This window comes from Phoxinus phoxinus, assembly GCF_949152265.1.
Source record: "Phoxinus phoxinus genome assembly, chromosome: 1".
Classification (NCBI taxonomy): Eukaryota; Metazoa; Chordata; class Actinopteri; order Cypriniformes; family Leuciscidae; genus Phoxinus; species Phoxinus phoxinus.
Genome location: NC_136876.1, coordinates 4,615,628 through 4,628,889, shown reverse-complemented (window position 1 = coordinate 4,628,889; position 13,262 = coordinate 4,615,628). Strand labels below are relative to the sequence as shown.

General features: G+C 37.2%; 2 protein-coding genes across 2 annotated transcripts in view; one reads left to right on the top strand and one right to left on the bottom strand.

Annotated features, from left to right (window-relative positions):
* Positions 1-13,215, top strand: part of LOC306999562 (uncharacterized protein) — an 825,164-nt gene extending 811,949 nt beyond the window's left edge. Inside the window, exon 4 of the mRNA XM_079614369.1 lies at positions 11,141-13,215. Coding sequence (XP_079470495.1) covers positions 11,141-11,204 — 64 coding nt within the window. The 3' untranslated portion in view covers positions 11,205-13,215. The remainder of the gene's footprint in view (positions 1-11,140) is intronic.
* Positions 1-13,262, bottom strand: part of LOC306999735 (uncharacterized protein) — a 501,826-nt gene that overhangs the window by 171,145 nt on the left and 317,419 nt on the right. The gene's annotated exons all lie outside the window — the stretch shown is intronic.

Sequence of the window (13,262 nt, the reverse complement as noted above, 5' to 3'; positions counted from 1 at the left end):
TCCTCATACATTAACTGATCTTGATGAAACTTCAGCAGTGTGTTCGCTGTAAGAGGCCGATCACATGGATGTGACTATTGTGAGTCAAAGTTATAGCGCCACCAACTGGCAGCAGGAAGTGTGTCACTTTCGAAATGCTTTGAAATCACCCTCTTATTTTTACCCGATTTGCTTCAAACTTCATCTGTATAATGTAAACACACGACAGATGTAGACCTGTGAAAGGATTATTGATATCTTTAATACTGTCGCCATGGCAACGCTTTAAACTTTTATATTCTTTTTGGATGCATTTGAGGCTCTTAACATGCTTCAAATTGCATGAAACTCAACATGCATTTGACATTTATTGTGTAATAGACATGTTCGAAGTTTCAGAAACGGGCGTGGTAAGGGGCTCAGTAGCGCCACCTTTAGTCAAAAATGGGGTATTAGTTTTACCTACAGTAACCAAACTCGGTACGTATATTCTTCTCTTCGATCCGGACAACTTTCTAATTTACAGTCATTAGCTCCGACCAACAAGAAGTCAGATATTTTGGTTTGAATGTGAGTTTTGGTATATTTTAGACTCCGAGTTTTTAGCGGTGGTTTATTTTATTCACACCAAACTTTTTCAACATGATGAAAATACATTAAAGATGCTAAATTGTGAACGGATATTAAATATCTCAAACGGTTTTGCTATGGCGAGGGATTAAAGTAATGTCCAAAAAAGGAAACACTAAAAGCCTCATATCTTCTAAAAAATGTATTATACACCATTTATTTCTATATAAAAGTATACAAATATCAGAACTAAACCCATTTTGTTCTTTTATTTCAATTTAAGAATTATGTATAAGTTAAAAAACAGCCAGAATGCACTTTTTAAGTCAAAAAATAAGTCATACATAGGGCAATACTGCCCTCTTGTGGTCAAAATCGGGTAGGCCCATTGTATATTGTATCTATATAAATAGTGACTGTTAGAATATTTTCCTACCGGTTAATCGATGTGCAATTAAAGCGGGGGCTTTTAAATCGCTAACTTAAAAGCCAAAGTAAGTACTGGACGTCCAGTAGGAATGAACTAAAACACATTCACTCTGTTCTGCTCGTTCCTCGCCGTGAACGCGTTATTGCCCGTGCAGCCGTGAGCATTTAGTTTAATTTTAAACATAGCGCCATTTCGGGGGTGGGATTGCTTGAATTGCGTGTCCAATAGCCTATTATTCTTAATCTTTTCAGTCAGCTTTTCACCCATGATTAATGAAATTGGACTCCTTGTGCTGATGTTTGCTGCGACTCATTCAGCTCACGATTTATTAAGCGGACACGTTCAGGTTTTAATAGGCTAGTGCCCACTATATTTGAATATCTGTATATTGTAATATCTATACCTAGTCACACCCTACTCTTATTAAATGTATGCTTCATAGTTCATTTTTAATTTCTAAATTTGATCAATAAATTAAATTATTTAGAATAATAAGACACTATAGGACTGTTAGCCTACCCTGTGGCTGATCAAATTAAATATTTTACACTGAAAAATAACAATGCATTAAATAATGTTTTAAGATTGTTTTAAATATAAGTTAATTAACGATCGTTGCAAAGAATGAAAGGCTACTTTTAAACATAACACTAAACCTCCTATAGGTGTCGCCAGGCGACCGTCTTAATGAGCGAGTCATTGATTCATTCGTTCAAACGAGTCGTTCGAACGACTGAGTCATTCATGAATGACACAGATCTTTATGGATTGATCATTGAATCTTTGAGTCAAGCGATTCTTTCAAAATGCGGAATCATTCACTAATGAAAAAACACGACCGTCTTAATGAGCGAGTCATTGATTCATTCGTTCGAACGACTGAATCATTCATGAATGACACAGATCTTTATGGATTGATCATTGAATCTTTGAGTCAAGCGATTCTTTCAAAATGCGGAATCATTCACTAATGAAAAAACACTGTGAGATGCGCGATGGTTCTGCTGTGATCTTTGTTTAACTATTTTCGCTGCTGAAACAGAACAAAAACAGTCAACATTGTTGTGTGTGTGTGTGATTTTGGTTGGGTGACATTTGTATGTTACAGTTTGACAAGAGTTTATAGTTTAACAAAAGCACAATGTTGTGTTTTATTGCAAGTGCACACAAATATAAGGAAACACTTTGCAGTTTGAATGATGTCCTGTATGAACAAAATGACGGAGTATGTTTTTATGTCTCCATTTTTCGATCGATCCTCGTACACACACACACACACACACACACACACACACACACACACACACACACACACACACACACACACACACACACACACACTGCAATCTTGACATCGCAGCCACACACACAGACAGCCCCTCCTGTGTTTGTCTGTGTGTGTGGGGAGGGGGGCAGAAAGACTATTCAAAATAGGTATATTGTGCCATCTAGTGTTTTATACTATGTATAAATGTGTTTTTTCTTTTAAACAAGTGTTTTAAAGTACACTAATTTCAATTAATTCAATGCTGCATTTTTATGTATATTTAAACATTATCAAAGACTACTTTCTGTCAAAGTTAGGATGTTATTTTTTTAGTTTCAAAAGTTCTCTGTCTCTGTCGGCCATTCCCCTCCCCTATTCCTGTTTTTCATTGCACGCTTTTAAATGTAAAAAAATCTTTCTGTTTTGATATATTTAAACTTTTTAAAAAATCTAGCAAAAAATGCGCCTTTTTGCACAACCCATTTTTTATTTTTTTATTTTTTCACTGTTCTAATCAGGTCAGGCAAGTCAAATGATCTGTCTTGTCCCTTAAAAAAATTAATATATATATATACCACACTTCATATGAATTTTTGGTCTTGTGTACTTACAATGGCTGCTGATTTCATGTGTCCGTTAAGTCCATGAAACTGTAGGGTGTCTAATTTTCATTTTAGTTTTCAGAACGGTGCTCACGCCCTCGATGCGCACTTTTGCAGAACCCACACTGATGCAAGCTCTAAAGCGGAGATACGTTATTGCCCGTTGTGCACAAGAACCCTAAAGGCACCGGGGTGGCGTTTTTTTATATATATATATATATAAATAAATATAGCTGCAAGCAGCGATGGAGGGCCCAAGCCGGTGGCACCTCCACCCTGGTGCCTTTAGTGCAACTAAAGGCACCGGGGTGGCGGTGCCACCGGCTTGGGCCCGTAATCGCTGCTTGCAGCTATATTTATTTATATATATATATATATTTATTATTATCTTACTACTTTTTGGGCACTTTTGGGGGCCTTAACGTGCTCAAAAGCTCTTGAAACTTTGCACAAATGTCAGAACCCGCGGCCATTAGAGCCCGACTGAAGCTGGGACCCGGGCGTGGCAGGGGGGCTCGGCAGCGCCCCCTGGAATGGGATTCAAAAACATGTCCATATCTCAAACACGCTTGCATGTAATAATATGAAACTCGGTACACGTATAGATCTCATCGGGCCGAACAACTTTCGTGCTCTAAGTTTTACGCCAGTCCAACAGGAAGTCGGTTATTATGGGTGGTATGGAAACGCATGTTCTGGCATTTGAAACACTTGTCCCAGAGAATTCATCGGATGACCACGAAACTCGGTGTGCATGAAGCCAAGACATGGAGGATGATAAATTGCGAGGGGATTTTTGATATCTCGAACGGTTTGGCCGTGGCGAGGAAACAAATTTATGGCGAATATTGGAAACAGGAAGTGTGTTATAACATCCTCATACATTAATTGATCTTGATGAATCTTCAGCAGTGTGTTCGCTGTAAGAGGCCGATCACATGGATGTGACTATTGTGAGTCAAAGTTATAGCGCCACCAACTGGCAGCAGGAAGTGTGTCACTTTCAAAATGCTTTGAAATCACCCTCTTATTTTTACCCGATTTGCTTCAAACTTCATCTGTATAATGTAAACACACGGCAGATGTAGACCTGTGAAAGGATTATTGATATCTTAAATACTGTTGCCATGGCAACGCATCAAACTTTAATATTCTTTTTTAAAGTTTTTGAGACTCTTAGCATACTTGAAATTGCATGAAACTCGACAGACACTTTACGTTTATTGCCTAGTACACTTGTGCAAAGTTTCAGAAACGGGCGTGGTAAGGGGCTCAGTAGCGCCACCTTTAGTCAAAAATGGGGTATTAGTTTTACCTACAGTAACAAAAATCGGTATCTATATTTATCTCCACGAGCCGGACAACTTTCTAATTTACAGTCATTAGCTCCAACCAACAGGAAGTCAGATATTTTGGTTTGAATGTGATTAGATGGGAATTTTGCCAGTCTCTCTCAGTGTCTGTGTGTGTGAGAGAGGAGGGGGGCTTTATTTTAACCCTTTCTCTGCTGTGTGGGACTTCTCGGGCACTTTTGGGGCCCTTAACGTGCTCGAAAACTCTTGAAACTTTGCACACAGGTCAGAACCTGCTGCCATCAGGGCCGGCCTGAAGCTGGTACCCGGGCGTGGCAGGGGAGCTCAACAGCGCCCCCTTTAACGGGGTCCGAAAACTTGGTCCATATATTAAACTGAATATTGCATGAATTAGTATGAAACTCGGTACACATATAGATTTAATCGGGCCGAACAACTTTCGTGCTCTAAGTTTTACGCCAGTCCAACAGGAAGTCGGCTATTATGGGTTGTATGAAAACGCACGCCCCTGGAATTTTATATACTCCTCCAAGAAATTTAATTTGATCTTCACCAAACTCGGTCAGCATGAAGTCAAGACATTGAGGATGCTAAATTGCGGACGGATTTTTGATATCTCGAACGGTTTGGCCGTGGCGAGGAAACAAATTTATGGCGAGAAAAGAGAAACACGATGTGTTATAACGTCTTCATACATTAATTGATCTTAATGAAACTTCAGTAGTGTGTTAGTTGTAAGAGGCCGATCACATGGATGTAACTAATGTGAGTCAAAGTTATAGCGCCACCAACTGGCAGCAAGAAGTGTGCTACTTTCAAGATGCTTTTGACAAAAGTGGGGGGTTAGTTTTACCTAAAGTAACAAAACTTGGTATGTATATTGTGCACATCGAGCCGGACAACTTTCTCATTTACAGTCATTAGCTCTGACCAACAGGAAGTCAGATATTTTGGTTTGAATGTGGTTTTGTCTCTCTCTGCCTCTCTCTGCCAGAGTTCCCCCTGCCATTCTGTGTGTGTGAGTGAGTGTGTGTGTGTGTGTGGAGAGGGGAGGGCACACACACAGACAGCCCCCGCCCTCCCCCCATTGTGTGTGTCTGTGTGGGGAGGGGAGGGAGGGCACACACACAGACAGCCCCCCCTGTCTGTGTGTGTGGGGAGGGGGGCAGAAATACTCTATTAAAAATAGGTATATTTTGTGCCATCTAGTGTTTTATACTATGTATATGTGTTTTTTTCTTTTAAACAAGTGTTTTAAAGTACAGTAATTTCAATGAATATATATACCACACTTCATAGGAATTTTCGGTGTTGTGTACTTACAATGGCTGCTGATTTCATGTGTCCGTTAAGTCCATGAGACTGTAGGGTGTCTAATTTTTCATTTTAGGTTTCAGAAGGGTGCTCACGCATACTTTGTGGTTGATATGTGCCCTCGATGCGCACTTTTGCAGAACCCACACTGATGCAAGCTCTAAAGCAGACTTCTTCTCGACAGTAAAAGCGGAGTTACGTTATTGCCCGTCATGCACAGGAACCCTAAAGGCACCGGGGTGGCGGGTTTTTATATATATATATATATATATATATATATATATATATATATACAGGGAACTACACTGCGACCAAAATGGTCGCATATGCGACCTTTTGAAATGCCATTGCGACCCTAATTTTGAATGGGTCGCAAATGTATCACTGATTATTTTTGTACCTACCTTATGTTTTAGTCAATATGCTATGATTTACTATGAGCATTTATTAAAACAGAAATGTGTATTTTAAGTATACGTTTTATAACGTGCTCTGAGCATTCAACACAAAGTTGGCTTCAGCCCCGACTTATAAAGTAATCGGGTTGATTTGCGCGTTTATGTCACACGTTTCCCGCTGTTCGCGCATAACTAGTCTCCTCTATTTGGTTCTTTGTTTTAAACAGCAGACGTAATATTAATCCGTCTCTGGTCATGATTTGGAGACAATGAGCATTGAACCGTTTTGCCGTGCTGCTTATATATATCACGCAGTAAAAATGCCCCTCCCCGCGGCCAAAACCAGTCGTCTGTGGATGAGAATCCAAAACAATTAGTGGGACGTTGTCCTGCTTCACTTCACAGGCGCTGAGTGAAATGAGAATTTTAGAATGACGGGACACTCATTTATATGACACTTTATTCAACAGGAAGAACAGCTCGTTCCGCGCGTCATCATTGTACATGCGCAGTCCTTTCAGTTTCGGTTTTCAATCCGATCAAGTGTTGACATGTTCTCTCGATCACATTACAAAAGGAATAAACAAACCCTTTCAATCCGATCGAAATTTCATTCGGATCGAGCTCAATCCGATCGATTAAGGTGTTTACATGAAGATGTTTTAGTCCGATTGAGCCGTCAATCCGATTATAAGTGTCCACGTAAACGCAGCTTCATGTAAATTGAAGCTTCACAATGACAGTATGAAGCACGCGAAATGTATAGAGAGGAACATATCCCGTGACGCAGCAGCACTCCCCACTGCATTTCGGCGTCAAGCAAACCGAGCAAGTGAGGAATCTGAATTGATAATTAAGTTCAACACTGTAAAAAATAAAACATAGATTTCATTAAAATTTAATTAATTAAAATGAGGCAACAGATTACAAGCAATATTATTAATTAAATTTTACAAATTAGAATTGAGTAATAATTAATCAAATTAATTCCTTAAATGTTAACCATTTAAAATGAGTAAAATTTACAAAATATATGTTATTGCCAACATTGAAGACACCTGATGTTAACAAGCAGAATCACTGAAGGAGAAAACCATAATTAAAGTCTCCATTATGGAGATCAGTGTGTGTTTTAGTTGGGCTCTTGACCCTTAAAATAATAACTTTAAGTTTTGTGTGGCTGCTGTACATGAGTTATAACAGCCAGATGAACAAAAAGAAATGTTGATCTGATGGTGTTGGTTGTGTTTCATAATTTCACAATCATTTGACTTGAATCACTGATCTCATGTAGAGTCCAATTTATGAGTTAAATTTATTTTATTAATTCTAGCTGCATAATATTATTATCCTTTTCAATGGAATCCAAATGATCAAATTAATAATAATAAAAAATATATCTGTTTTTTTTTTAGGCGCACACAGACATCAAGATTTAGCGTATGAATCTCATTAATGGTGACAACCTCTGAGCTCATTATTTATTCATGCAGCAATACATGATGGGAGCCATGAATGAGTTGTGATTGGTGCAAACCAGAATGCACTGCAACATGCTTTATAAACGTCACCATTGTTGAGATGCACAGGCTGATTCATGATGTCTGTTTGTTTGTTTTTTGTACAAGAGAAACTTTTTAGAAAGTATTTGAATTACATTGTAAAAGATAAAAATATTATGGTGTACAAGGCCAGTACTTCTATAGTTAATAAAGTTAACTTAAGTCACAAATTGTACTCCATTTGAGTTCAGTGATTCAGGTCAAATGATTGTGAAATAATGATTATGTTAAAACACAACCAACACCATCAGATCACCGTTTGTTCATCTGGCTGTTATAACTCACGTACAGCAGCCAAACAAACACTTAAAGTTAATAATTTAAGGGTGAAGAGCCCAACTAAAACACACACTGATCTCCATAATGGTGACTTTAATTATGGTTTTCTCCTTCAGTGATTCTGCTTGTTAACATCAGGTGTCTTCAATGTTGGCAATAACATATATTTTGTAAATTTTACTCATTTTAAATGGTTAATATTTAAGGAATTAATTTGATTAATTATTACTCAATTCTAATTTGTTAAATTTAATTAATAATATTGCTTGTAATCTGTTGCCTCATTTTTATTAATTAAATATAAATAAAATCTATGTTTTATTTTTTACAGTGTAACATTTAAGGAATTAATTTGATTAATTATTACTCAATTCTAATTTGTTAAATTTAATTAATAATATTGCTTGTAATCTGTTGCCTCATTTTTATTAATTAAATATAAATAACATCTATGTTTTATTTTTTACAGTGTAACATTTAAGGAATTAATTTGATTAATTATTACTCAATTCTAATTTGTAAAATTTAATTAATAATATTGCTTGTAATCTGTTGCCTCATTTTAATTAATTAAATATAAATGAAATCTATGTTTTATTTTTTACAGTGAATGTAGCTTATAATATAGCCTTATTTTTTGCTTATTATATTTCACTTAATTGTGAAGTGGATATGCATTGTTTTTTTTGTATCTTTAATACCGAATAGTCAATAGCTGCTGAAAATCTATTATATTATTTTATGGATTATATTTATTTTATTTTAAGAGTTCAGGAGTCTACCCATCTGTGCCAACCATAGCATGTTGAAATCCAAAAGAAATTCATTTTGCACATTATTGTGTGCTGTATTTTCTATTGCAGTAAATCTATCCCAACCAATGTTAAAGAAAACAAGGCGGCATGTGGTTTAAAAGATGGCAAGTAAAATAAAAAGCACATCTGTATGCAATACAGTTCCATTATTGTTCATTATTATCCAGAGCGGCTTACTATAATTAATTTGTGCGACCAAATCATGTTTTGCGCCAGTTACTGAAAAAGTTAGTAGCGCAAGTGCCACCAGTGGAAAAGGTTAGTGTAGTTCCCTGATATATATATATATATATATATATATATATATATATATATATATATATATATATATATAAATAAATAAATATAGCTGCAAGCAGCGATGGAGGGCCCAAGCCGGTGGCACCGCCACCTCGGTGCCTTTAGTGCAACTAAAGGCACCGGGGTGGCGGTGTCACCGGCTTGGGCCCGTAATCGCTGCTTGCAGCTATATTTTTATTTTATTTTTCTCTTTGTTGTGGTTTTCGTTGATACTGTTGCTTTATTTGTGTATTGTCTGATGTTTGTTATTGTATTTGAAAAAAAAAAGAAGTTAAATAAAATTTTTAAAAAAAAGAAACAGATAGCATGTTACGTAGCTTAGCAATGTTTCTAAGGTGGAAAAAGGCTGTTCTTGTAACATTTGAAATATGATTTTCGTAAGACAAGTTACAGTCTAGTATAACACCCTGGTCTTTTACTGTAGTTTAGAAATTTTTCATAGATATCGTTTTCTTGCAAGAAAGAGCATAATTGAGCGGACACAACTTTTTCTAGTATTTTAGACATAAATGGGAGATTTGAAATGGGTCTGTTATTTGGATCTAATTGTGGTCTCTTAATGAGTGGCTTTATAACTGCCAGCTTAAATATTCTTGGATCATAACCTAAAGATAAAGACGAGTTAATAATATTGAGAAGAGGCTCTTCCACTACAGGTAACACTTCTTTCAGTAGATTAGTGGGTATTGGATCTAATAAAGATGTTTTTGGTTTAGATGCAATGATAAGTTTATTAATCTCTTCCTGTCCTATAGTTGTAAAGCGCTGTAGTTGTTTTTCTTGAGGGACGATAATTGAGGCTGAATCATAAGACACCATCAATGATTGTGTATTTTCAATTGTGTTTCTGATGCTTTCTATTTTCTCAGTGAAGAAATTCATAAAATCATTACTACTACACTGTAACGGAATATTTTGCCTAGGCGATGACTGTTTATTTGTTAGTCTAGCCACGGAGTATTTCGGAGATGCTCAGCCCTGGCTGCTTTTAGAGCCTTTTTATAACGTGACATACTGTCTTTCCACGCAATTCTAAAGACCTCTAAATTAGTTTGTTTCCATTTACGCTCCAAGTTACGAGTTTCTCTCTTGATAACATGCGTAGCACTGTTGTACCATGGTGCTTTAGTTTTCTCTCTAACCTTTTTTTAATCTAATTGGTGCAACAATTTCTAAAGTACTAGAGAAAATGGTGCTCATACTGCTAGTCATTTCCTCTAGTTCATCTGTTAGTTTGGGTTCACTGAGCAGCTGAGATAGATCAGGTAAGCTATTCAAGAATCTATCTACAGTGGTTGGAAGGATTGTTCTGCCTGGTTGATAACGCGGCGCGACATGACAAATTTCAGCAGTACGTAGTATGCATGTTACCATGTAATGATGAGTGACATCACTTTGCGGTATAATATATATATATCGGTTGGATCGGTTCCATATGATATAATTAAATCGAGTGTATGATTAAGACTATGAGTGGGACCACTGACATTTTGCTTGACCCCAAAGGAGTTTAGTAGATCTGTAAACGCAGCCCCTAACGCATCATTTGTTTTATCTACGTGTATATTAAAATCTCCAACAATTATTGCTTTATCGACACTGACCAATAGATCTGAGAGAAAATCTGCAAACTCTTTTAGGAATTCCGCATAGGGCCCTGGAGGTCCATATACAGTAGCCAAGGCTAGAGATAATAGGGATTTCGTACATCTAAGAGCGTCACATTTAGCACAAGTACTTTAAACAAATTAAACCTGTGACCTGTTTTCTGAGTAACATTAAGAATATCTCTATAGATTGTTGCAACACCGCCACCATGACCAATCAGACGGGGCTCATGCTTATAACAGTATCCTGGTGGAGTGGACTCATTAAGACCGAAATAATCATTCGATTTAAGCTAGGTTTCAGTAAGGTGAAGTTCATTTACAATAACCGCCTTATGTGTAAGCGATCTACTGTTTAGAAGACCTAGCTTTAGAAATTGTTTTTGTTCACTAATATTGAGATTGTAATATTGAGATTGTCGTGTTGGAAACTGTGATTTCTCACAGATCATATGTCAAGCCAGCATCTAGAGTTTCATGACCAAACTAGTGATTTATAACACAAATCATCTTCATGACATTAAAATAGATCATAATCGAGTTCAGCAGTTGTTGACCAGATTTGATGGGATTAAAATGACTATTACTCAGTGATCTTGACTTTGAGCTTCACTTTTCATTTCATATTTGTCTCTCATTTGAAATCTCACATGATTTAATGTTTCTTATAGACCTGATGGACGTCGTGAACAAGGAAGGAAAAAGAAGCCAATAAATCTGTCTCCTGCCCTCAGTGTAAAAAACGCTTCACATGTAAATCAAGGCTGAAGATTCACATGAGAGTTCACAAGAAGCGGCTCAGCATTTCTCTCTGAAATCACTTCTCATTCTGAAGAAAGACCATTTAACTGTGATCAGTGCAGTAAACGGATTCATTGGGCATCAGTCCTGAAGAAACACAAACATGACTATTCACACAAAGAAGAAGATTCATTCGCAATATTACAGCAGAAAAGACACGGCGGTGTGTGTTTCAGTGCTGGAAGTCCATTACTACAGAAGATGAACTGAAAGAGCACCTGAAAATACCTTTGAAGTTCAGGGAGCTGAAGAAGAGGCCATAACACCTCTGAGAGAGAAATTAATCTGATATTCGTTGTTTTTCATCAGAACATCTAGTTTATCTTCCACTTCTACTCTTCCATGCAAATACAACATAAAATTGTATGTAGCTCTGAAACTGGACTCTTTTCTTCTCTTCTTCTCTTGAGAGGATTTGGCTCTTATAAGTCAGTAAAGAGAGAGATCTGTCTAATTCACTTTTACTTAATTTTTGGCTTTGCTTCAAGTAATAGCAAAAATCGATTTTCAAAAAAAAAAAATATATTTTTGGAAAATCGATAATAATGTAATATTGACGGAACGCAAAAGACGGAAGTCTGAAGCGTGGAAACAATATTGTCAAAGCTTCCACCCGGCTCGGAAAGGGCAAAGCGCATTACACAATCAATCGCAACTTTTATTGCCAAGGATTTGCATCCAGTCGTTGAGAACCAGGGACGTCCCATCTCGGAGATATTTTACAGACACAGCGATCCCCACACTCTACAACAAGACCAAAACTGAAGTCATGGAATCACTGAAGAAAGCGGGTAGGATAGCTGTAACATGTGATGCGTGGACATCCGTATTTTATGTTAATAGAGATTCAGAATATGTTGAAGTTTGTTATAATTTGTTATTGTTGTGATTTTTACTGTAGTGAATTTACTGTTGTGAAATGGAAAATCAATAATCGAGAATCGTTAATAATCGAAAATCGACTGTAATCGAATTGGGACTTCAATAATCGTAATCGAATCGAATCGGGAAATCAGACAGATTAACCACCCCTAGTGGAAAGGTGGGACGTGATGGGCGGACACTTGGAACGCAACGACCACACCACTACAGTAGTAGAGTTTCTGACCTAAAGAGGGAAGGAACAACAGCACAACCAAGTTTATACTCTTGCAAGTAAACCTTCACCCGCATGACCTTCAAGCAGCTCAACCGCTTCTGTTGAGGACTTCAGCATTCAACACCTGAGCTGCACGACTCTTGCCTTTGTAACCTCTAGCCTGCAAAGGATCCTGCGGATCGACCACCGCCTGACCTGCAGTTTGCCGGATTACACAAGGACCAGCAGCGAACCTCCAGCACTCAGTGCGGCTCTGCAACTGGTGAAAAGGGATCCAGTTTACCCCCACTGCGAATAGAAAGATACCAGTGGAAGACTTAGCCCATTGCCGGACTGATCACCCGACCACGTGGAACATAAATATAAGCTAACCAAACCTCTTCCCAAAGGCCTGGGCATTAGGTTGTTGCTACATTTACATTTACGCATTTGGCAGACGCTTTTATCCATACATTCAAGGCACACATTTACATACATGGGAAATCAAACCCATGACCTTGGCGTTGCAAGCGCCAACGCTCTACTGTTTGAGCTACAGGATAGCTTGTTGCTATATTAGAATTATTTTTTTTTTAGAGCCTGTATCTAGGGTCTGCATATACAGATAGATACATTAGACACATTATCTGTATTCATAAATGCTTATATACTGTTTCTTACCAGCATCCAGAAAGACCACAATTGACTTCTAATTGCTTCATCCAATCCGTTGCTTATCTACTTAACATTAATTGTGAATATCCATTTGTGTAGTTGTTTGTTGTATCTGTTTGATTATTGATTACATTTTCATTAGTAGTTTAGTCACTTTCCTTAGTAGTATTTAGTAAGTGTGATATTTTACTCTTGTATATGTCTATTTGTTAATAAATGCATCTTTATTGCAAACTGTGTCATTCTTGTGTTGATCATCAGAGGCTTTACAA